The sequence below is a fragment of the Silene latifolia genome, chromosome Y (genome assembly GCF_048544455.1).
Source record: "Silene latifolia isolate original U9 population chromosome Y, ASM4854445v1, whole genome shotgun sequence".
NCBI classification, from domain to species: Eukaryota; Viridiplantae; Streptophyta; class Magnoliopsida; order Caryophyllales; family Caryophyllaceae; genus Silene; species Silene latifolia.
Genome location: NC_133538.1, coordinates 58,626,579 through 58,648,614, shown reverse-complemented (window position 1 = coordinate 58,648,614; position 22,036 = coordinate 58,626,579). Strand labels below are relative to the sequence as shown.

The following is a 22,036-nucleotide window of genomic DNA, read 5'->3' as shown; positions in this document are numbered from 1 at the left end:
AGGCCATACTAGGATTTTATGTTTTATGTTTTGCATTTAATTATATGTTTGCATGCATCGCTAAATCGCCATAACTAAACATGCATTTTATTTTATCGAGTCATCGACCGTGTCAATTATAATTATCGTAGTTCACCGCTTTAGATCACTTAAAACGTGATAGATAATAAATTGACAAGACCTCGCACTAAATAATAATTGAGAATTAGCCTTACCAAATAATAGAAACCATGAATCCCAATTTCATAAGGAAGTAGGCTCGGCTCACCGGATTGCTAAACTTGTTACGTTGGGTAAGTGGGTAGTAAAATGTTATTACATCGAAATTTGGATTGAGTTCAACGGAAGTATTTGTGACCGTAGTCGCATGTGTTCTGGGCTAAAGATAAATATTAGAGTAATTTTATCGACCGAGAGTTCTAGAAGTAGAATCGATTAAAGAGTTAATCCACCGAGTTATATTGATAAGGGATGAATCGGCTCACCGTGCCCGAATTGATATGAATTTGGATCTCGGGATCATTTCTAATAGTTGGGTAGAGGTCACTATATAAATGCTTAAAACTTGTTTAAAATGTTTACAAGTATTATCAAAACAATAGATGTTTATTAATTCCTTCACTTTTATTTTGTAGTCAAATTTGTTTTCTCTATTGCCATGGCAACTCCAAATTCAAACGCAACCACTAGCTCAAACACTCTCACCAGTGTTTCGTGGCTCCGGTCCTTCATGGATCATTGTAAATTAGAAAAGAATGGGTCCAATTTCCCCGATTAGGACGCGCAACTTCGCTTGGCCGCGGAGGGTGACGACAAGCTTCGTTACCTTACTGAGGCCTCTCCCGCCGCACCTACCGCTAGGTCTACCCCCGCCGCTAGGCAAGCCTATGAGACTTATCAAAAGGAGTCGGCCGCGATCAAAAATGTGTTGATCTTCTCTATGGAAGCCGAACTCCAAAGGAGTACTATAATGATTAGCACCGCCTATGAGATCTATACGAAACTTGTGACCATGTTTTCACAAGCTCCGAGGATCATTCAATATGGATCGGCTTCCGCATTCTTTGATCTCAACATCAAGGAGGGCCAAAAATTTAGCCCTCATGTGCTCAAGTTAATGGAGCATGTTGAGACCTTGAAAATGCAAAAGGTAGAGATTCCCGAGGAACTCATCATTGATCGAATTCTTCATTCCTTGAACAAGGTTAAAGCATATGTCCAATTCAGGGTGAATTTTAATATGCAAAACTTGAAAGTGTCCCTCGATGAATTGCACAAAATGCTTGTGCAAGCCGAGAGGGACATGGGGCTAAATGCTAGCACCACCAAGGATGTGCTCAACATTAATCAAAAGAGCAAAGGGAATTTCAAGAAAGGTGGTCACAAGGGATAGAATCAAACTCCCTACAAGAACAAAGGAAAGGCTTGTGAAGCTAGCTCCTCAAAGCCCAAGAAGGGTGCCCCTTTCGGGGACAAATGCCACTATTGTAATGGTGTTGGGCATTGGAAGAGGAATTGTCCTAAGTACCTAGACGACATCAAATCTCGAAAGATCACTCCAGTAGGTAAATGACTATTCCTTCTTTTATGCTTCTAATTCAACTTTGATATTTTGATACAAGTTATGATAAAATATCCCCTTTTATTGTAATTAGGGCCTCCTCCAAGCAACAACAAGGGCAAGGAAAAGCAAGCTTAAGAGATCGTGAGGGAGCTAGGAGTAGCCACCCATGAAGCTTGGCTTTATTTATTGTCTTTAATTTCAAGTTATGTTTTGAATTCTAGAACTATATTAATTTCCTTTTTGACATGGAAATTTGTTTTAATCCTTTGAACAATGGTTGTAATTTTGGATTAATAGTGACTTGGTTTGCAACCCAAGTCACTACGCTTATCGTATTTTAATTGTTCTAAAATGCATCTTTATATGCTTGACATAGAAACATATGAATATCTACTTAAATTGATCCAATAGACAATTATAATGATAGATTCATTATATGTCCATAAGCTTGGAGTTTGTGTATGATCGATTATAAAGTAATATTGAGTTAATGAACTCACTTAAGGGAAACTTAATAACCTACATACACTCACTAAATCTTTAAAAATCGAATAAGTCTATTAATCTATGTGATATCTCTCCTTCTTCACCAAAACATCATTTGTGTCACAAAAGCTACCTTTTAAATATTTAGTGTATTTATTCTAAAGATAGAGTGGGAGTAATATTAAGACACAAAGAATGATTTGTATACCTTGAGTAGATGAGATCTATATAAGAGAAAATAATTTGTATACATTACTAATTATGTATAGATGGGATCCATGTGAAGAAACCAAAAGAAGATGTTCTTAGGGTAACTACGTGAGGAAACCAAAAGAAGATATTCTTAAGGAAACTACGTAAGGAGACCAAAAGAAAGTACTTAAAGGAACATAACTAATGAAAAGACTTAACATAAAGATTCTTGTTTGATTATGATCAAACTAAACATAAAGATTCAACGTTAACGTTTACTTAAGAGCCTAATGAAACGAAATGCATCCTTGAATATAAATGAGATTTATGATTAACAGTTGCATAGAAAGACATATCGATGTCTATAATAGCTAAGTTAATGGTTAACCATGCTAGAGTCATTGCTAAACTTCATGAAAATGGACAAGTTATTCCTCTTTCCGAAATGAGTATTTTGAGAGGGACTTATGAACTCCATATTTGATTTTACAATTTAGTAATGACATTGCTTCGCTTCATTTTAAGAATTAATAAGTTAGAGATTAAAATCTCTTTCCATTGTTAGAGATCGAAACCTCTTTCCAAATAGGTATTTTGAAAGGATATGTTGATAACATATGTGGTTTTATCATAACAACCTAGCAAAGCAAAAATGATTTCAATTCTTGAAATGTTTCGATTGAGTGGTCAAACACGAAACATGTGGAATTGAGTGGGAGTTTGAAATTGTCATGTGTGTAAATGAGATTTAGTGGGAGTAATCATCCTCCATGAATTTTACAACTTATTACTCATTGAGAATGACGAGCATATACTATCTTTGATAAAGAAAGCACTTAAGTTTTCAATTCTGGATGAATATGGACTAAGATGAATCCAATTAAAACATGGGATGTTGGATTGGCATTAAGATGCTCACATCAAATCAATAAGATACGCAGGTTATTCATATCAATGAAGATGGAATTACCATGAGAAGGCCATGGTCATTCATTGAACCTAAGAACTGTTGACTACATGATTAAGATCACTAATGTTTCCGCCATTAGAATAATCATGCACATGTCTTAAATAAATCATATGCTTAGAGCATGATGAGTCATTGGTAAGCCATATAAGAATCGTCATGAATTCTCGAGGATAATTAATGAGCTATTCTAGTTTGGAAGAACACTCAGTTGTATGATAAGAAGTTACACATGCTGGAGTTTCCAAACACATAAGGATTTATGAAGATCCTAAGCCAATTACGCTAAGAGAGAAATAAAAATTTGGAAGGATACTTGGTTGTGGTAAGAAATTACACGAAACTAGTATTTTTTAATATGCAAGGATTTGTGAGAAGTCCTAGACTAATCATCTTGACAATTGTTGTAGGATCCTACAAAACATATACCTAGTGCATTGTGAGTTGATGGAACACTTGACTAGTGCAAGTTGTATCATCCACCATAATCCAAATTGTTGGTTATGTGATAACAACAAAAAGGGTTTCTTACAAGATTAAAGAACCAAAGTCTAGTTCGAAGACTAGACATGTGCTTGGTAGAGTTCATGCTATGAGAGATGACAAGAAAATAAGGGAAATCGCAATTCGAAAGTTTGAGCACGTGGACACATGGTGTGTTGAACTTTTATTGCATCAACAAGTGTTAACACACTTTTAAGACATTTGGTAGTAATATGGTATTGACTACTCAAATGAAATGTTTACATTTATTGTTTGAGTTATCATTAACTCATCTTATACTTTATTACATCCAAACGGGTTGTAGAGACAATACTGAACCCCGTTAAAGTGAACCCGGATTTACATGGTATTTGGCCATAGTCACTTGTATAAGGTGACGTCTCGAACTGACTAGAGTGTGATGCGATTGATGGCAAGTTCAAGTGCCATAGAGTCATATGAGATGACTAGTCGATCACATAGGCAGACGGTTTGGAACACTCTGTCGGGCCAATGACCGCTTATAGAGTTCTGGCAAATTTATATAGCCTGGTCGTGGCGAGAGCTACTATAGTATTCTAATGAGTCGATTCTTTTGACTAAAGACTATTCTCCTAAGGTGGCATAGTTTCAGAGTAACTTTGATTTATGTTCCTACGACCTTCGTAAATGGGGTCAAATGGGCTTATTTTGGGTTATGATGAGCTGTGGCTAGTCGAAGGGAATAGTGCGATAGGAATTGTCCACCCCTTTTTCAGGGTTAAAACAATATCTCAGGGCCACTCGAGGAGTAATGAACTGGAAATGCGTGGCAACGCTCAGAAGGTATCTATGCTAGATAATTCCGGTCAATCAGTTATTCTCCAGATCGAGTAAACCACTCTCGATATGATCACTTGCAAGTACGACCCGAAAGACACCTTGCATTGAGTGAGAGATAGTAATAGGATAAGAGAATTGGTGACGCACACTTGTCGAGGACAAGTGGGAGATTGTTGGAGTAAGTGTCCCCGACAATAATGCGATCACAATTGTCGATCATGATGATCACATGTTTAAATCTCATATTTAAGAATACATGAGGGAAAGTAATATTTTACAGTCAACTGGTCCACACATATCGGTAATGATTGGTTGACTAGAGTTTGACATTACTGTCGTACGAGGGTGGTGATCAGTTGATACCGTGAGGTCATACCTATAGGGTAATACTCTTAATTGATTATTTAATTAATCGTATGCCGATACGAGTTAATTAAATTGCTTAAAATTGACGGATGATTTTGTGAGTAAAATTAACGTGTATCATTGTAATTCGATTAAATAAGATACGATCTAAGTAATCGAATTGTTTTATTACTTAGATTGAATTATTGTTTACAAAACAATTGAAACAGAATGAATAATTCATTATAAATACAAGAAGTTGTAATTTATAATTCGATAAACCATTTTGGTACAAGTAATTAAGAATTACTAGTTAATTTTGTATGTGGCATATTTTATTAATATGTTGATTTTTAATATGTTAAAAATACAATATAGTGTAACATGTCATGTAACATGTGACACATGACAAAATTGACAAAATGACAAATAAAATGGACTAACCATTTTATCTAAGTGTACCGAAATAATGGAGGGGATTAGGGTTTATATTGTCTTTTATTTTTAAATAGAAACATCATGATTAAACCTAAAAATATAGCCTTGCATGTCTAGTCTAATCTTGAGAAGAACAAAGACCATGCATTGGCCTCTATAACAACCCCCCCCCCCCCCCTCCCCCTCCCCCCACCACCCGGTTTTTCCCTAGAGAAAACAAAGGGGTTTCTCTCCTTTTATACACTACATATATTGTATATACTACTAGTGTATTATTCATTCTAATACTCCATTTTTTGTTGAAAAACTTAGAGAAAGAAAACCTCACAAATACTCCCCTCTTGACCGTGACATTCAAGAGCAAAAACTCAATATTTTGTGTCAATTTTAAGTTATATTTTAATTAATACTAAATCATATTAATTATAATTATTAAGGGTGTTGCTTTGGGTATAATTCCTTGGGAGAGATTCTCCACTTGAATCTTGTTCTTCCACCTTTGGAATGCTCAAGAACTAGTAAGAAGGTGAACTTATTAGTGCCCATATTCAGAAATCATCATTGTAAGAATTGGTTTTCTCCTTATACTTGTAATTGTTTTGCATGCATATGATCCGGTTTAATTTTATGAGTAAATTAAACTTTCATATATTGGATATGTAAACAAATGAGATTAATGAATCCTAACACTAGACCCCTAATTAGACATCTCTAATTAGTAACAAAATTACTTGTTAATTTAGTTTAAATGCATCTAGTTACATGCATGATTATAAGATGGCTTATAAATGTTAAAGATAGAATTTTCCTTAAATTGATTTAGGAAAATATGGGCATCACAAAGGTCTCCTACCTTTGTAGTTCTCGAGCTGACACTACGCCAAATAAGTCCATCAATAACGGTCAGATAATGCAATTACCGTTATTAAATAGAAACACAAAACCGTTATAGCAATGATAGGTTGTTAAATATATATCACGGTTGTACAAACACGCGACCGTTATATAACATCAATAACGGATCTATAATACCGTTATCACAACTCAAAAACTGTTATAAAACTGTTATTAAATATGTTTATGGCAATGGGTATACTTTTAAGAAATCGTTATTAAATCTTTATAACGGTTTCAATTCCGTTGTCCTACACTAGTGGAATAATATTTTTTTGCGGCGTCATAATAAGGCCTAATTGCGGCGTTTTTGGTGTAGCAGCAAATAAGAGGGCCGCAAATAAAAAATACATTTGCGGCGGAAAAAAAACGCCACAATTAAGAAGCTATTTGAGGCGTTTTTCCTAAAAAAACGCAGCAAATAGGACATAGTATTTGAGGCGTTTTTCAGAAAAACGCAGCAAATAGGCACGCAAAATTTAATTTTTTTTTTTCTTTTTTTTTTTTTACAGAAAAAATGATCCAAACAAATGACATATATATATATAGTAACTATTATATATATTTTTCCACCATACAATCTTACATGATTTTAATACATGTTCTAAATTCATACATATGGAAATAAAACACATACAATACTCCAAAACTAGTTACAAGAGCACTAAAATACAAAATTAAAAAAGTAACTCAAGTTTGATTCTAATATCAAGCTTCTAAAACTTAAAGACAACCATTAATTATATAGTATACTACCGCTACAAGACTCCTTCATTCAACAAACCAGCTCTTGTGTCACCTCTCCAAATGTTCACGAGCTTCTTTCTAGTCACTTGTGTTTGGTGGCTGACAAATTCCTTGAGAATGGGTATGTACCTGAATTCAACTCCAGCAATCCAATTTGTTTTTAAATTCTAGGACAACTGAATAAAAACCTGTCGTCGATGTCATTATGTTATACAAAAATCACACATAATGAATGATAATTCCTAGAAAGTGGGCATCAATGTGCATAAGAGAGAGTACAGTTACATCAAATGCATTATAAATAGAGAAGGCATCGAAAAAAAATGCGGAATGCTGTCATATAAGCAACGAACAGTCACGAACCAAACAGACACAAACCAATACGAACCAAACAGACACAAATCATTGGTTGAGTAGTTTAAATAAAGTACAAGGGGGGTGTGGTATGCCTCGTTGATCAGTTGCCTAATTAGTGTCCCAAGAAAGTGTAAAAGAAGTGTGGTTGAGCAGTTTCAAACGATAGGTTCAGCTTACAATCAGCAGCAAGTAACAATTAGAGTGATATACTTTAAACTTCAAACATCAAAGCATACACTCTCACTGTCAATACTTGGTTAGGGTAGGAGCAATTTTTATTTGGTTGCTTACTTCTCATAAATGAGATAGTTAATGACAAAAGCCTTGACGCCTCGTGGAGTCAGTGTTACCAATTTCATACTAAGGAATAAACATCAATTCGGACAAAGACAAAATAAAACAAGTTATAAATGTTGATTTGGCCACATTAGCACACGGTTCAGACAAAAAGAAAGAAGAAACTAAAGAAATTCAAATCTGTTTACAAAGTTATAAATGTTGATTTGGCCAACAAAAGGGACCTAGTCTAATGGAAGGATGACATTACTCAAATAGCTCGAGAAAATAACAGATTGCAGTTATCCTATCTGAGTTTCTGCCTCATCATCTCGTCTCGATTCAGCCTACAAAAAGAGGGAAAAGGAACTTGATGATCTTTATCCAATTAAATATGAAATACAAGATGCCTAAATCAACAACAAGCAACCAACCTTTTCTACAACAAACTTTAAGAAATGAGAGTTTGTCTAAAAAAACTCTATGCTAAAAATCACAAAGAGAAAATCATTTATACAACAAAAAAGGAAACAAACGAAATCATTTATACAATTATAAGATAAACGAAATCATTCATTTATACAGTTAAAAGATAAACGAAATAATTTATACAACAGAAATCAAAATGTGTAAAAGGAAACAAACTCAAAATCAAAACCTTAATGTAATTAAATGGTAGATGAAGAGTTTGAGAACAAAGATGTCATCCAAGTTCGAACATGATTTCATTCTTGCAGTGGTGCGCGGTAATTAATGATACAATGGCAATGGAAATTTTTCAGGAAAAAGAAACCCTAATTTAATTACCATGTACCAAAACAATATGAACTATTACACCAGCAATTCAAACTCAAAGTTCAAAACTTTCAATTGAAATAAAACAATAAGTATACCCGAATTGGGGAACAAAATAAGGGTACAAACCCGAAGAGAAGAAATCGTGATTTGCTTATTATAGTAAAAAGAAAATTTTAATTAACGAATGGTTGGGAGACTTGCCTCAGCTTCAACTTCATTTAGAATGGTTGGCTGGTTGCAGCCCTTAAATGGTAATTCTTTTCGCTTTCCACCTTAAAAAAAAATAAATCACTTGTAAGAGCCAAGGATCGTCATACAATTTTACCTCCTTGCAAATTTATCATCCCCATTTGATGTTGCTGGCCACATGAGGTGTTTCTTTTTTAGATAGCAGAACTGATGCAGACAAGTTGTTCTAGTCTTTTGACAGAAGCGAAATATGAGGAACCAAAAATACTGACCGACCAATCACTGTTCGTTAACTAATTTGTAGGGGGAAGGTGACGGGTCAGCTATATTTGTCTCAGTCGCAGCTGCTATCAAACTAACCACGAAAAATAGAACCATGAAAATAAACATACTAAGTCTACAAAACACAAGGGTAATGTAAGAAACTAACTACTTTACAAGATGAACAAATAAATAAACAAGGAGTTCATTAATTAAAATTTAAGGGCACAAGAACAAACTTGTATGACCAAAAACAAACTTTGAGCTACAGCTAAAACAAACTTTGAGCTACAGCTAAAACACACTTATATGACCAAAAATAAGGTCCACGAGACAAGTACTAATATTCACATGAATAAATTTGAAGCAAATATGGTGTTAAGCTTAGCCACAAGGTCACGACCAAATTAATCTAATCCAAAAATGACTAAACTTGGAACCTGATATGGCAGTATGATAGCACATAGCACGGCTAAAATGTCCCATATTCTAATGACATGGGTTGAACCCATGCCAAATAACAAGACTACCAAACAAGGCTAAATGGTCCACTTAAAGAGCAATCGACTGAAATTTAATGTAGTGGAAAACCCAATTGAGGTGAAGTTAGATCGAGTTCCAAAAAAATACTTGTGATACCTCGATGTCACGCCTTTTTCTCGCCACAATTGAGTTCTGAAAAATGACCATCATATGTTAGAATGCGAGAAAAAAGGAAGGCATACTATGAGATTACAATTAATCCAAATAGTTTATCAGCAAGTTCAAAACCTAACACTAAACTAGTTAACAGATACAATAGGTAAGCTAACATTGAAGCATTACTTACTATGTAATCTAATCCGATGTTCAAAAGCTCAACTTAATTTAACCATGTAGATAAATAAAGTAGACATTACTTACCAATAGTATCTAAGATAGAGTGATAGACCCAACTGATCTGGAATTATTGCCTCTCAAACTTGAAACATACTCCCTGAAGGGACAACACAAGATATTGTGACAAATCTTACATTCTTACCATTATAATACTAACAAACTATGAAATTTCAAAATTAAGATGAAGAAAAACTGGATGTACCAATGTTCAATGACAATCACTACTACAAATCCCTTACATTGATGACACTTTCATATTGATGCTTTCATAAAGCGTCAACCTCATAAAATAACCCTCTAATTTTTTTTATTTGGAAAACCGCCATATACTATGTAAAAAGGCGTAATTTTCCTAAAATTTACTCAATAATCCCGCTTATACCCATTATTAGTCTAATTAGTCTATTATCCCCTATTGAGATCAGCGCACTACTTTAATCTATGTCATTCTCTTAAGAATAAAAAACCCTAACCTTTAAACTTCTTCAATCGATCATCAAACAAAATCAACGATTCAATCCGCCGATCACTTCTAATTTTCCAAATCGATCACAAATATACAATCATCTGCCTATTACATATTCAGGTACGGTTCTACTTCTCATTCATTTTCAATTTCTTGTATGTTATTGATGGTAATCTTAATTGATTTAAACGAATTATGGGCGTGCTTCATAATTTCGATCATCAGCAAAGACGATTAAGTTATTGTTTGATAATTCCAATTACTCGTAAGTCACAAAGTTGTGATTTTTATTCATATGTTTGGGATTTGATCGTCTGTTTTCTTATTTGAAGCGAGCTTTTATTTTTGTTTGCGACCTGATTTACATACAAAACTATGAACTCGTGGTGGCGGTGGATGAGGAGGATGAATTCAGTTTCCTTGTTTGTTTAATTTTGATTCTAATTTAACTGATTTCGAGTACTACATTTCGAATGCTTTTGGGGCTTTCTCATTTTGTGTGTATAATTTTTTAAGGTGTTTGGAGATGTTTTTGATTTTAGGAATGCTTTTTCTCTGTTCATGGAAGCATTTATGGTTTTTTGCTTGGGTAATATGGTCTTTGGGTGATTTGGGATATTTTGTAGAGCTATTATGTTTTGTTTTTAGTTTGTTGAGTTGCTTAATTTGTGGTTTCTTTTGAGATGGGTGATTATTATGTGGACTTTGTGCTTGTGAGCATGGTGATTTGTAGGTAGGGTGAACCTACGTCTACAATTTACTACCTTCTCGCAAAAGTGCCATCTACTTTGTACGTTCAGTGTAAATTTCTAAAATTCTAGTTCCTGCGAACGATCCTCAAGATTAAAAACACATGTAGAAAGTAGTATCTCCAAAGTACAAGATGACATATTGTGAAATTCTCGAAAAAAATGGAATATTTACTGCACCATAAGCCTTAGCATCAAAGTCACAATTCACAAGATGGGTTGAATAAAAATTTTGGGGAGCACAATTTAGACTAATGCTCCAAGCCTCCAGACATCGTTTTTTTTTTTTTTTTTTTTTTTTTTTTTTTTTTTGTTGTAAATCACACAGTACAGTGAAGATGTTCTTGTGAACTTGCCATCTCTTTCTATTTTTATTTGTCTACTACTATGAAAAAGAGTGTAAGAATGAACAGAAACAGTGAGAGTTGGTTTTAGCTATTGGCTTGTTGGAGTTGACGGGAAGAGCTTGGTGGTGGGATTGGTGGAGGTTAGGGGTTTTTTGTGGTGGTTTATTTGTTGGTATTAATGGAGAGAAGAATTTGGTGTTGTGAATTAAAGTGGGTGATTTTAGGAACTAATGGAATAATGGTGGAAGTGATTATATGAGTATAAAAAAAAAGAAAAAAAAATCCTGAGTAGTAGGTATTCGGTTACTTAGTTTATTTTAAGAAGAGGATACCTATATATTTGGGATTATTGTGAGAGTTAAACGTTAGTATGGATTAATATAAGAAGGGGAGGTATAGTTTGGATTATTTCCATAAAATAACCCTTTTTTGAGTTTTTTTACGTCTTTTACTTATTTTTAATTTGGATTGGAGCATGAGGGAAGATCTTGTCAACTATACTGATTGTCAACCTTGTTCCACTCCATTTGATCATTGGAAACAAGCCTATTGCCAATGGAGTCTTATTCTGGATCTACGGATCGAGGTGCAAGTGGGTAGTCGTTGTGGTACACAAGTTTATTATCGACCTATTTGCTCCATACAAACAATTTGCTACAATTTTTTTGCAACTTCTCTGACATACCAAAAATTAAACCATAACTGAATTTTTAGCAACTTCGTGCCTTCCCCCTAATTCAGTCCTACATTTATTATTAATTTTGTTTAGTTATAATTTTTTTCGTCTAACAATTTGGTCAGTGTTTTTCCATTTTGAATCACAGGGCTACTTTGGCACTATTGCTGCTAACTGAAATTGTTGATTTCGTATCAAAGTTTCCGAATCATTAATTTTGGGATATCAGGTAACAATAAATCAAATAATTCTCTCTTAGTTGATTTTTTTTTTTTTTTTTTTTTTTGTGATCAAGGCCAGTCATTCTTGTTTGTTGTCTATATATTCATGAAGATGGTGGTGGCTGATTGAGTGATGGGATATTTTTGACATTAGTAGCAGCTCTAGTTGATTTTTTGATTGTAGAGATGACGTAAAGTATATCGTAACGAATACTATTCTACAATTAGCATTTCAATTCCTTTTTTTTTTTAAAAAGCTGGTTACATGATTTACTACAAAAGCAATCAGGACAAAGTTTTCTCCATTTTATTCCAGAATATAATGATAGCTTTTGAAGCATTAGTGTAACCGAAAGAATATTGCATCTACGCATAGCATCATGCTCTTGCCCTCTAATTGAAAGCTCAGTACAAATAAATGAAATGGTCTTGCACATTGCTCTCAGGCCCTAGAGTTTGGAGTACCATTATTATGTCAAGAATTTAATGCGGTAATTAAGTTTCTGGTTTTTGTTGAGTAATAAATGAGTAGCAGAGGCGAAAAGTATAAACAATATCTTTCTGCATCTTTAATAATCAGACTTCTTGCATGGACTTGGTTTTGGGTCTAAGACGTGCGTGTGTTTGAAGAAAGAATTTTTTAATTTTAAATGGCTAGAGTTTTGGAATAGGTTGAATGTTTCTGAGTTATTTGTACTTGTTATTGTTGTTGTTTTTCAGATTTAAACGTTGTCTTAATTTTAAGGAATTCTAATGCAAAAACAGGATGAAAGATTATAGACCTTAATTTACATTCTGAAAATATTCAATCTTGTCATTGATAAAGTGATAAAGTTTTTCCATTTTGAATCACAGTGCTCTTTGTGGATCTTTGTGGATATTTCGCTAACTTAAATTGTTGGTTTCGTTTCAAAATTTCTAAATCAATTTTGGGATATCAGGTAACAATAAATCAAATAATTCTCACTTCGTCAAAGTAGGTTTTTTTATTTTTTGTGATCAATGTCACTCATTCTTGTTTACTTGTGTCATCTATTGCTATTTTCCTGTATGATGTTGGTTTCTTAAGCAAGGATTATTTATATTAGTAACGGGTTAATCTCTTTGGTTTTCTTCTTTGAGTTAATTTGAACACTTGCTATTTTTCATTAGAGCCTAGAGTCTTGGACTTACTCTCTTGTCTCTATTCTGTAATATACATTCTGTAATATGCTTCGTCTTCGTCTTGGGTTCTTGTTGCTCTCACGTCTGTGTCTCCTTTTTATTTCCTAGAGCATGAATTCAGGTCTGTGTTTTGTTAACTTATAGTGGGTTAGAAGAGGCGGTTGGGGAGATTGGATTACTTGGTTTACTTTTTTTTTTTTTTTTACTATTATTTTATTTTTTGAAGGACGAGTTTAGATAACGATTAATATAAGGAGTGCTCTCTATTCTTTTTTTACATAACGCTTATTTAAGACAAACATTCTCTTTACTACAAGGGAACGGTTATTTAACTTAACCGTTCTCTATTAGGTGTTACTTATTCTTTTTTTTTGTAGTAGTAGTGTATGTTAGAAAGAAAAATCCTACTATTTATATCTAGGGACGTTGGTAATTTTTTTTTCTACAATAGGACACTATATTATACACGTCTAATCAATATAGATGTGTATTTTTTTTTTTTTTGTGTAGACATGGATACAAGTCGGATTAAATTGTCAAACGACCATTCCAACTACATAGATTGTTGTTTGCAATTACGCCTGAAGTTATAGACATGGCAAAATCAGTCTTGAACATGAACATGGGCAGTACACAGGTATGCGTAATTTTTTTTACTTCTTATATTTTTTTTTGCCATGGCCGAGAGCCCTGCTTTGTTTATTAGTGTGAATGTCGCTTAATATGTGGAATTCACCTTACTCGCTACTCATTCCCGACGTATTTTGGTGTTGATGAATCCCTCATTGAATTGGGCTTGGTGAATCCCTCGTTGAATCTGCATTCATGTGTAATTTTGCTTCTTTTGTTGATAGCTTGGTCATAATGCAATTTAGAAGGTGCTTTTCCCCTAAATCAGTGACTTAGGGTAGAATGCCGGTGCTTTTACCCTCCTACAATATAATGTGACTGAAACTGGGCAGTTGGATTGGGTTTTCAGTTGCAGCAGTTGCATTGGGTTCTTGACTTCTGGTAGTATACTAGCATAACAATACATCCCACTATTCCAGTGTTCGAACATGAAGGTTTGTGTCGGTCTGCATACGGCTGACAGTAACTGCACAATGCTACTGATCTACTTGCCTTTCAGTTAGTATCTCACTTTCATTTCATCAAAAAATTTTAAATATTTTATGTAATCGTGGGCAACAAGTGAGAGACTTTTTATAAGTCAAGAAGACTGGTTTTTCTTCCTTATTCCCAACAGTTTACGCAAAAGAATTATTCAAGCAGCCGAAATATATAATGCTCAAGTTGGGATAGAATCATCAGACATACAACCTCCCCACTATGTTTTCTGTTCTTCCAGGAATGAAACTGCCTTGAGAAAGTCTTATAACAGACCTCTCTACCGTCAAGTTTTAACTAAAATATATTCGGAAATTTTATAAAAATCAACTAGTGTATATTTTTTAACTCGCCATCTATTATCTGACTAGAATGTTTTATAATGCATAGTGATGATACAAGGTAGAAAATTCCCAACACCTAGGAAGAAATTACTTTGTAATAGTCTTCCGATGTTATCAGAATGGAAAGTTTCATGATGTTAATTTTCACTATGCACATTTTGCCTTTTAGTGTAAATGCCGCTTAATATGTGGAATTCACCCTCCTCGCTACTCATTCCTAACCCAAATAAATGTTGTGAGTAGGTCATGTTTCTTCTCCATTGAGTTTCACAGTTTGCTTGTGCCTCGTGGGTGCTGTTTGTGTTGTAATTGGCTGGAGTTTGTGCTGCCACTCTAACTTATTTCTATTATTGGGAGTTCTAACTATATTTAGTTAATTGTCCTCTAATCAAGTTTTTCTTGCGCTATAATTTTCCGAGATTGTGATTGTTTTTGTGCTTTATTGAGCTGAATCTGAATATTGTTTAGTAGTCTCATCCTCTCGCTAATTTTCTCTCTTCTTACCGTTCGATGGGTAATTCTATTCAGCACAATTTTGAAACATTTTTGTGAAGTGTATATGTACTAATCAAATATATTCATATAAATTATATTTTCTTTGCCCGTTATAGGTTTCAGATTCATCAGATGGTGATGATTCCCCTTCAAATGTTGATTGAAGATGCGCCTTCATATGTTGATTGAAGTCTCTTTGACATTTCGCCTACATGATTGAAGCCCCTACCACATTCAAACTATACTCAGCGTCCTTGTCTAGCTAGTTATGTAGAATTTTTTACGATTTTTTGGACTTTTACTATCTTCCGGATCCCTTTTGATATTTTTGATTTTGTTGTACTATAAATTACGTACTAGTTTATATTAGTTAAATTGTCAATGCTAGCTAGCTATAGTATTTGTGACGGAGACGGTATATGTATCAAACGTATGATTATTTATAAAAGTACGTGGGTACGTTATTAATTATATACGGAGTATATTGCATTATGTTTTTTTTTTTTATGATTTAGTAATGATAGCTAGTAGTACTATATTATTTATAGGTGTATTTAATTAATTTCTACGTACAATTTTATCAGAAATCAAAAAGCCGAAATTATACCATGACAAGAAGTGTCAATATATAAATAGTTGACGCCTAATTCCGTCTCATCGAGTGACACATAAAACCATCAATAGTCGCTGAAGACGCTTAAAAACGTCAAATTTGTCAACAATTAAAAGCGTCAATAGTCCATGAAGACGTTTAAAAGCGTCAAATTTGTTGACAAAAAAAAACGTCAATAGCCACCAAAGACGCTTAAAAGCGTCACTTTTGTTGACAATTAAAAGCGTCACTAGTCCATGAAGACGTTTAAAAGTGTCACATTTGTTGACAATTAAAAGCGTCAATAGTCCATGAAGACGCTAAAAAGCATCATAACTATTGACTAAAAAAAGCGTCAAAAAATACCGACGGCCCAAAAATTGACGCTTTTATAAAGCGTCGATAAAAAAAACTGACGCTTTAAAGCGTCGAAAAACGCCTGAAAAAGCGTCACCAATGCAAGGTATGTGTAGTAGTGAATGGTTGGGCCTTAAAACCAAATCTACAAGAATAACCCCCAATCACAAAAAAAAAAAAATCAACAAGAATGCCGAATCGTAGATCACACCTGAAACAACACATATAATCATCCTTTCCCACTCCTATGTTGTCGTATTTTGGCCTCTCCTTAGGCAATAATTCTCTTCTCTCCCTAATTCAATTTTAAACCCTAGACCTAAAACACGCACATTAAAATGTACTGATTCTAAAGAATACCCATATAAATATTAGGCATTAGTTTGAATCAAATCAGAATAATCCTTTTCGAGTAAGAAGAACGAAAATCAAAAGCATGAGTAATTTCGCTATTAAACTTACTCAAAGATCAATATCAACCAATACACCAATAATTCATAATCAAAGATCAATACAAATAATACCCGGATTGAGGAACAAACTTAGGGTACACACCTGAGGAGAAAGAACACGAAAACGGCGGTGTGCGAAATTTAGTAGTACAGTGACAGGTCGAGGTGCGCGGTGTGTTTGTGATTTAAGAGTAATTACCGGTTTCATTTTGCGTAATTAAGGTTTGTTCGTTAGTGGGTAATTTCTGAATAATAAATTGCAAGTTCGGGAAAATACGGAGAGTATACTTGCATAATTATTTACGGAATTACGGTTTAGCATTCGGACGAATGACTATATATGGCGGTATATCGCGGGAAACGGAACTTAATTCCGTGTCTACTCTGAAAAGATAATTAATTAATTTCAAGGGAAACCAATTCAACGTATCAGAATAACTTCCCTCCCTTCCCTGTTTTCCTCTCTATATAAACAAAGAGGAAGAGAAGAAGCAGTTATAGAAAATTCTTCTGACATCAACAAACGTTTAACAAACTACACACAATATTTCTATATTATGTCTCTGATCTTTGAGTGCCAAAGACAGAGGGGACCGTCTTATCTCAGTATAAAAATTCGGTATAACCCAGGCACAAGAATAAGGGTCGAATTATTCTATTAGGAAAGCAAGAGTCGATTCGGTCTGTATTTGTTTGTCAAATTTATTGTTCGTAATAATCAATCTCGTAACAATCTAATAGAATAATAATCCGAAATCAGTCAAGATGACGAACAGTAAGGAGATGACAATGAAGGTTAACAAATTGGAAAAGTTTGAAGGTGTTGATTTCAGAAGATGGCAAAAGAAGATGCACTTCCTATTGACGAATCTGAAAGTGGTATATGTTTTAAGTACTCCCTGCCCTGAAGTGGATGACGACAGTACCGTGGAGGATTTAAGGAAGAGAAGCAAATGGGATAATGACGACTACATATGCCGTGGACACATTCTAAATGGTATGGCTGATTCTTTATTTGATATTTATCAGAATTGTGAAAGTGCAAAAGATTTGTGGGATCAGTTGGAGTCTAAGTATATTGATGAAGATGCATCGAGTAAAAAGTTTCTGGTCGGTAATTTTATGAATTACAAGATGTCTGATGCTAGACCAGTGATGGAACAATTTAATGAATTGTTGCGTATATTGGGGCAATTCGCCCAACATGACATGGAGATGCCTGAATCCATCTCGGTTTCTAGTATTATTGACAAACTTCCGCCACAATGGAAGGACTTTAAGCACACACTAAAGCATAAGAAAGAAGAAATGTCATTAACAAATCTTGGTAAAAGTTTGTGCATAGAGGAGTCCATAAGGGCTCAAGAATCTGCCAAAACCAAGGATGCCGGAAAGACTATGTCCATCAATATGATGGATATTGGTGAAGGCTCTAATTATGACAGGAAAGGAAAGAAACGCCCACACAATGGAAAGGACAAAACCGATAATCCGGATAAAAAGTCCAAAACATTTGTTGGATTTGTGGCAAAAGCGGTCATCCGAAAAGGGATTTGTAAGTTTGCAAAGAAAGGGTTAGATCAAAAAGGAAAGATGAAAATTGGGCAAGGGTCTAAAGACCAAGGTCCTCCAAAACAAGGTAATGATCTTGTATGTGATTTCAATTTAGATGGAAATTATGTATCATGGATTCCTAAAGCATTTTTTATGCAGGATGATGACCTTTCGTGGTGGATTGACTCGGGAGCCACCAAAAACGTTTGCAAAGACCGTGGATGGTTCACCAAGTATGTACCCGCTAAAGATGGGACCATAATTTACATGGGGAACGAGTCAACCGCTGAAATTCAAGGATGTGGCGATGTTAATTTATGTCTTAGTTCTGGTAAAGTAGTGTGTTTGAAGAATGTTTTACATGTTCCTAGTATAAGGAAAAACCTGGTTTCTAGTGGTCAATTGTCTAGATGTGGATATAAACAAGTGATCGAATCTGATCGTTATGTATTATCTAGGTGCGGTGTATTTATTGGTTTCGGATACTTATGTAATGGTATGTTTATGCTAAACCTTAATAATGATAACATGAATAAAATCAATAATGTTATGGTTTGTTCCGAAACTTGTTTATCTTCATTGTGGCATGCTCGTTTAGGCCATGTTCATTATAAACGAGTATTTTTAATGTCTAAAAACGAACTTATTCCTCCTCTCGATACAAGCACAAAGAAATGTAATTTTTGTATGTTGAACAAAATTACGAGGCAACCTTTTGCGGGAGTAAAACGATCTTCTACTCTTTTAGAATTAATTCATAGTGATTTATGTGACTATCATTCTACTCCATCTTTAGGAAATAAGAAATATTTAGTTACGTTCATTGATGATTGTACTCGTTTTTGCTATATATTCTTGTTACATTCTAAAGATGAGGCAATGAGTAAGTTTATTCTTTTTAAGAATGAAGTAGAGTTACAAAATTCTTCTTACATTAAGAAGTTACGAACGGATAGGGGAGGTGAATACTATGATCCTACCTATTTCGGTTCATGTGGAATAATACATGAGGTAACCGCTCCGTATACACCACAGCAAAATGGTATAGCGGAAAGGAAAAACAGAACTCTTAAAGAAATGGTTAACACCATGTTATCTTACTCAGGTCTAAGTGACGGATTTTGGGGAGAAGCCATGTTGACGGCTTGCTATTTACTAAATAGGGTCCCAAATAAACAAAACAAAATCACCCCGTATGAATTATGGTATGGAAAGAGACCAAACTTGAGTTATCTTCGAGTTTGGGGATGTCGGGCGATTGGTAGACTACCCGCACCCAAAATTAAAACATTGGGAGAAAGAGGTATTAACTGCATTTTTATTGGATATGCTGATCATTCCAAGGCTTATCGATTTTATGTAATAGAACCAAACGATGCAGTGTCGGTTCATACCGTTATAGAATCCAGAGATGCCATCTTCGATGAAACACGGTTTTCGTCTATTTCTAGACCAAGTTTGATGACTCCAACTAATGTTGAATTACAAAATAATGACATTGTTCAACCAAATCAGGTTGTAGAACCTCAAAACAATGCCCCTGAAATTCGTAGAAGTAAAAGATTAAGGAAAAAGAAATCTTTTGGACCCGATTTCCAAACATATTTGGTTGAAGGTTCAAGAGATGAAGTAGGATCCCAATATGCTTATTGTTACAATATTGATGAGGATCCCAGGACATTTGATGAGGCTATGAAGTCTCATGATGTTTCCTTTTGGAAAGAAGCCATAAATGATGAAATGGATTCAATCTTAGGATACAACACTTGGGTTTTAACTGATCTCCCTCGTGGTTGTAAACCTTTGGGTTGTAAATGGATTTTCAAACAGAAAACTAAAGTGGATGGTACAATTGACAAATACAAAGCTCGATTAGTCATCCAAGGTTTTAGGCAAAAAGAAGGTATTGATTATTTTGATACTTATGCGCCTGTGGCTCGAATCTCCACTATTCGGTTGTTAATTGCCATAGCTGCCATTAACAATCTAGTGATCCATCAAATGGATGTAAAGACAACATTCTTGAATGGAGATTTAGAGGAAGAAATTTACATGAAACAACCAGAAGGTTTTATTATGCCAGGAAATGAACATAAGGTTTGCAAACAAGTGAAATCATTGTATGGACTTAAACAAGCTCCTAAACAATGGCATCATAAATTTGATGAGACAATTCTGTCTAATGGGTTTAAATTAAATCAATCAGACAAATGTGTGTATAGCAAGTTTGATGATGCTTGTAATGGCGTGATCATATGTCTATATGTGGATGATATGTTAATTTTTGGTACAAACCAAAGCCAAGTTGATCTTTGTAAAGAATTTTTATCATCCAAATTTGCAATGAAAGATATGGGAGAAGCTGATGTGATTCTTGGAATAAAAATAAAGCGTAGTGACAAAGGAATTTCTTTAACACAAACTCATTACATTGAGAAAGTTAAAGAAATTCAATTGTGAAAATAGCATTCCAGCTAGTACTCCTATGATTCATGGTTTGAAACTCGTACCTAATAAGGGAGAACCTGTTTCACAACTCGAATATTCTCGAGCGATTGGTTGTCTGATGTATGCCATGACATGCACCAGACCGGATATAGCTCTTGCAGTAGGGAAACTAAGTAGATACACAAAGAGCCTCAGTAATCTTCATTGGCAAGCTATTAATCGTGTATTGAGATATCTTAAAGCTACCAAGAACTATGGACTAACATATGTGGGATATCCTTCGGTATTAGAAGGATATACAGATGCTAGTTGGATAAACAACGTTGAAGATCACTCTTCAACGAGTGGTTGGGTGTTTCTGCTTGGTGGAGGTGCCATTTCGTGGGCTTCGAAGAAGCAAACCTGTATTTCTACCTCAACCATGGAATCGGAATTTATTGCCTTGGCATCAGCTGGAAAAGAGGCGGAATGGCTAAGGAATTTGATATATGAAATTCCATTATGGCCAAAACCTATACCACCCATGGTTATAAATTGTGATAGTTCTGCTACTATGGCTAAAGCTTATAGTCAAATTTATAATGGCAAATCACGACATTTGGGTGTTAGACATAGCTCGATTCGTGAGCTGATAGAAATTGGGGTTATTACAGTTTTGTTTGTGAGATCTCAAAAGAATTTAGCTGATCATTTGACCAAAACAATTGCTAAGGACTTGATTGACAAGTCGGTTGAAGGGATGGGTCTAAAACTCGTATAAATCCTTAGCAATAGGATACCCAATTCCCCTCTAATACAACGTTAGAGGCTGAATTCAATGTGGAAGGCCTATTGTTATGAGATTGAAGCACACAAACTGAAATCCCAAGGTGCGTGCTTAGTCTTGCAAGTTGCGAGGATGAAGTTTATCTTCTTAATTGATCTTTTGAAAAAGTGTGTTTGCAGGGACACGATGAAAAGAATCAACCTATGTGAACATGAAGTCTTCAGCCGCTTCAAAGGAGATTGGGTTTGGCTCCTCATATGTTCATGAATAGATAAGGGACACTAGGCTTACAATTAAGTGTCGGTTAATGTAATTTTAGAAGTAAAATAGTTTATGTGTGAGTTATCTTCATGTATTCAAAATGTGTAGGAGGGTTCAATGCTTAGTCACACCCCGATACTCGAATATTTGGAATGTGTAATTTCACTAAGTGAAAATTCAATCTTCGTGACATTTTCATTTATGCATAAATTGGTATGTTTGTTAGCTTATTTAATCTTGAATTACGCTTAAATGGGGGAGGATTGTTGGTGATTTAAGAGTAATTACCGGTTTCATTTTGCGTAATTAAGGTTGGTTTGTTAGTGGGTAATTTCTTAA

At 34.5% G+C, this 22,036-nt stretch overlaps 1 protein-coding gene and 2 long non-coding RNA genes across 3 annotated transcripts; 2 read left to right on the top strand and 1 right to left on the bottom strand.

Moving 5' to 3' along the window:
* Positions 1 to 6,738: 6,738 nt before the first annotated feature.
* Positions 6,739 to 8,460, bottom strand: LOC141627373 (uncharacterized). Its single transcript, XR_012536945.1, has 2 exons — positions 8,230 to 8,460; positions 6,739 to 7,918 (listed from the first exon to the last, which is right to left on the bottom strand). It is a non-coding gene; the product is annotated as an uncharacterized LOC141627373 (long non-coding RNA).
* Positions 8,461 to 13,041: 4,581 nt separating this feature from the next.
* On the top strand, positions 13,042 to 15,740 carry LOC141627102 (uncharacterized). Its single transcript, XR_012536663.1, has 3 exons — positions 13,042 to 13,098; positions 13,832 to 13,958; positions 15,384 to 15,740. It is a non-coding gene; the product is annotated as an uncharacterized LOC141627102 (long non-coding RNA).
* Positions 15,741 to 20,797: 5,057 nt separating this feature from the next.
* Positions 20,798 to 21,430, top strand: LOC141628135 (secreted RxLR effector protein 161-like). The gene has a single exon (XM_074441313.1). The coding sequence runs from the start codon at positions 20,798 to 20,800 to the stop codon at positions 21,428 to 21,430; it is 633 nt and encodes a 210-aa protein (XP_074297414.1).
* The last annotated feature ends 606 nt before the right edge of the window (positions 21,431 to 22,036 follow it).

Coding starts and splice junctions, on each gene's coding strand:
- LOC141628135 (XM_074441313.1), top strand. CDS start 20,798: ATGACATGCACCAGACCGGATATAGCTCTTGCAGTAGGGAAACTAAGT.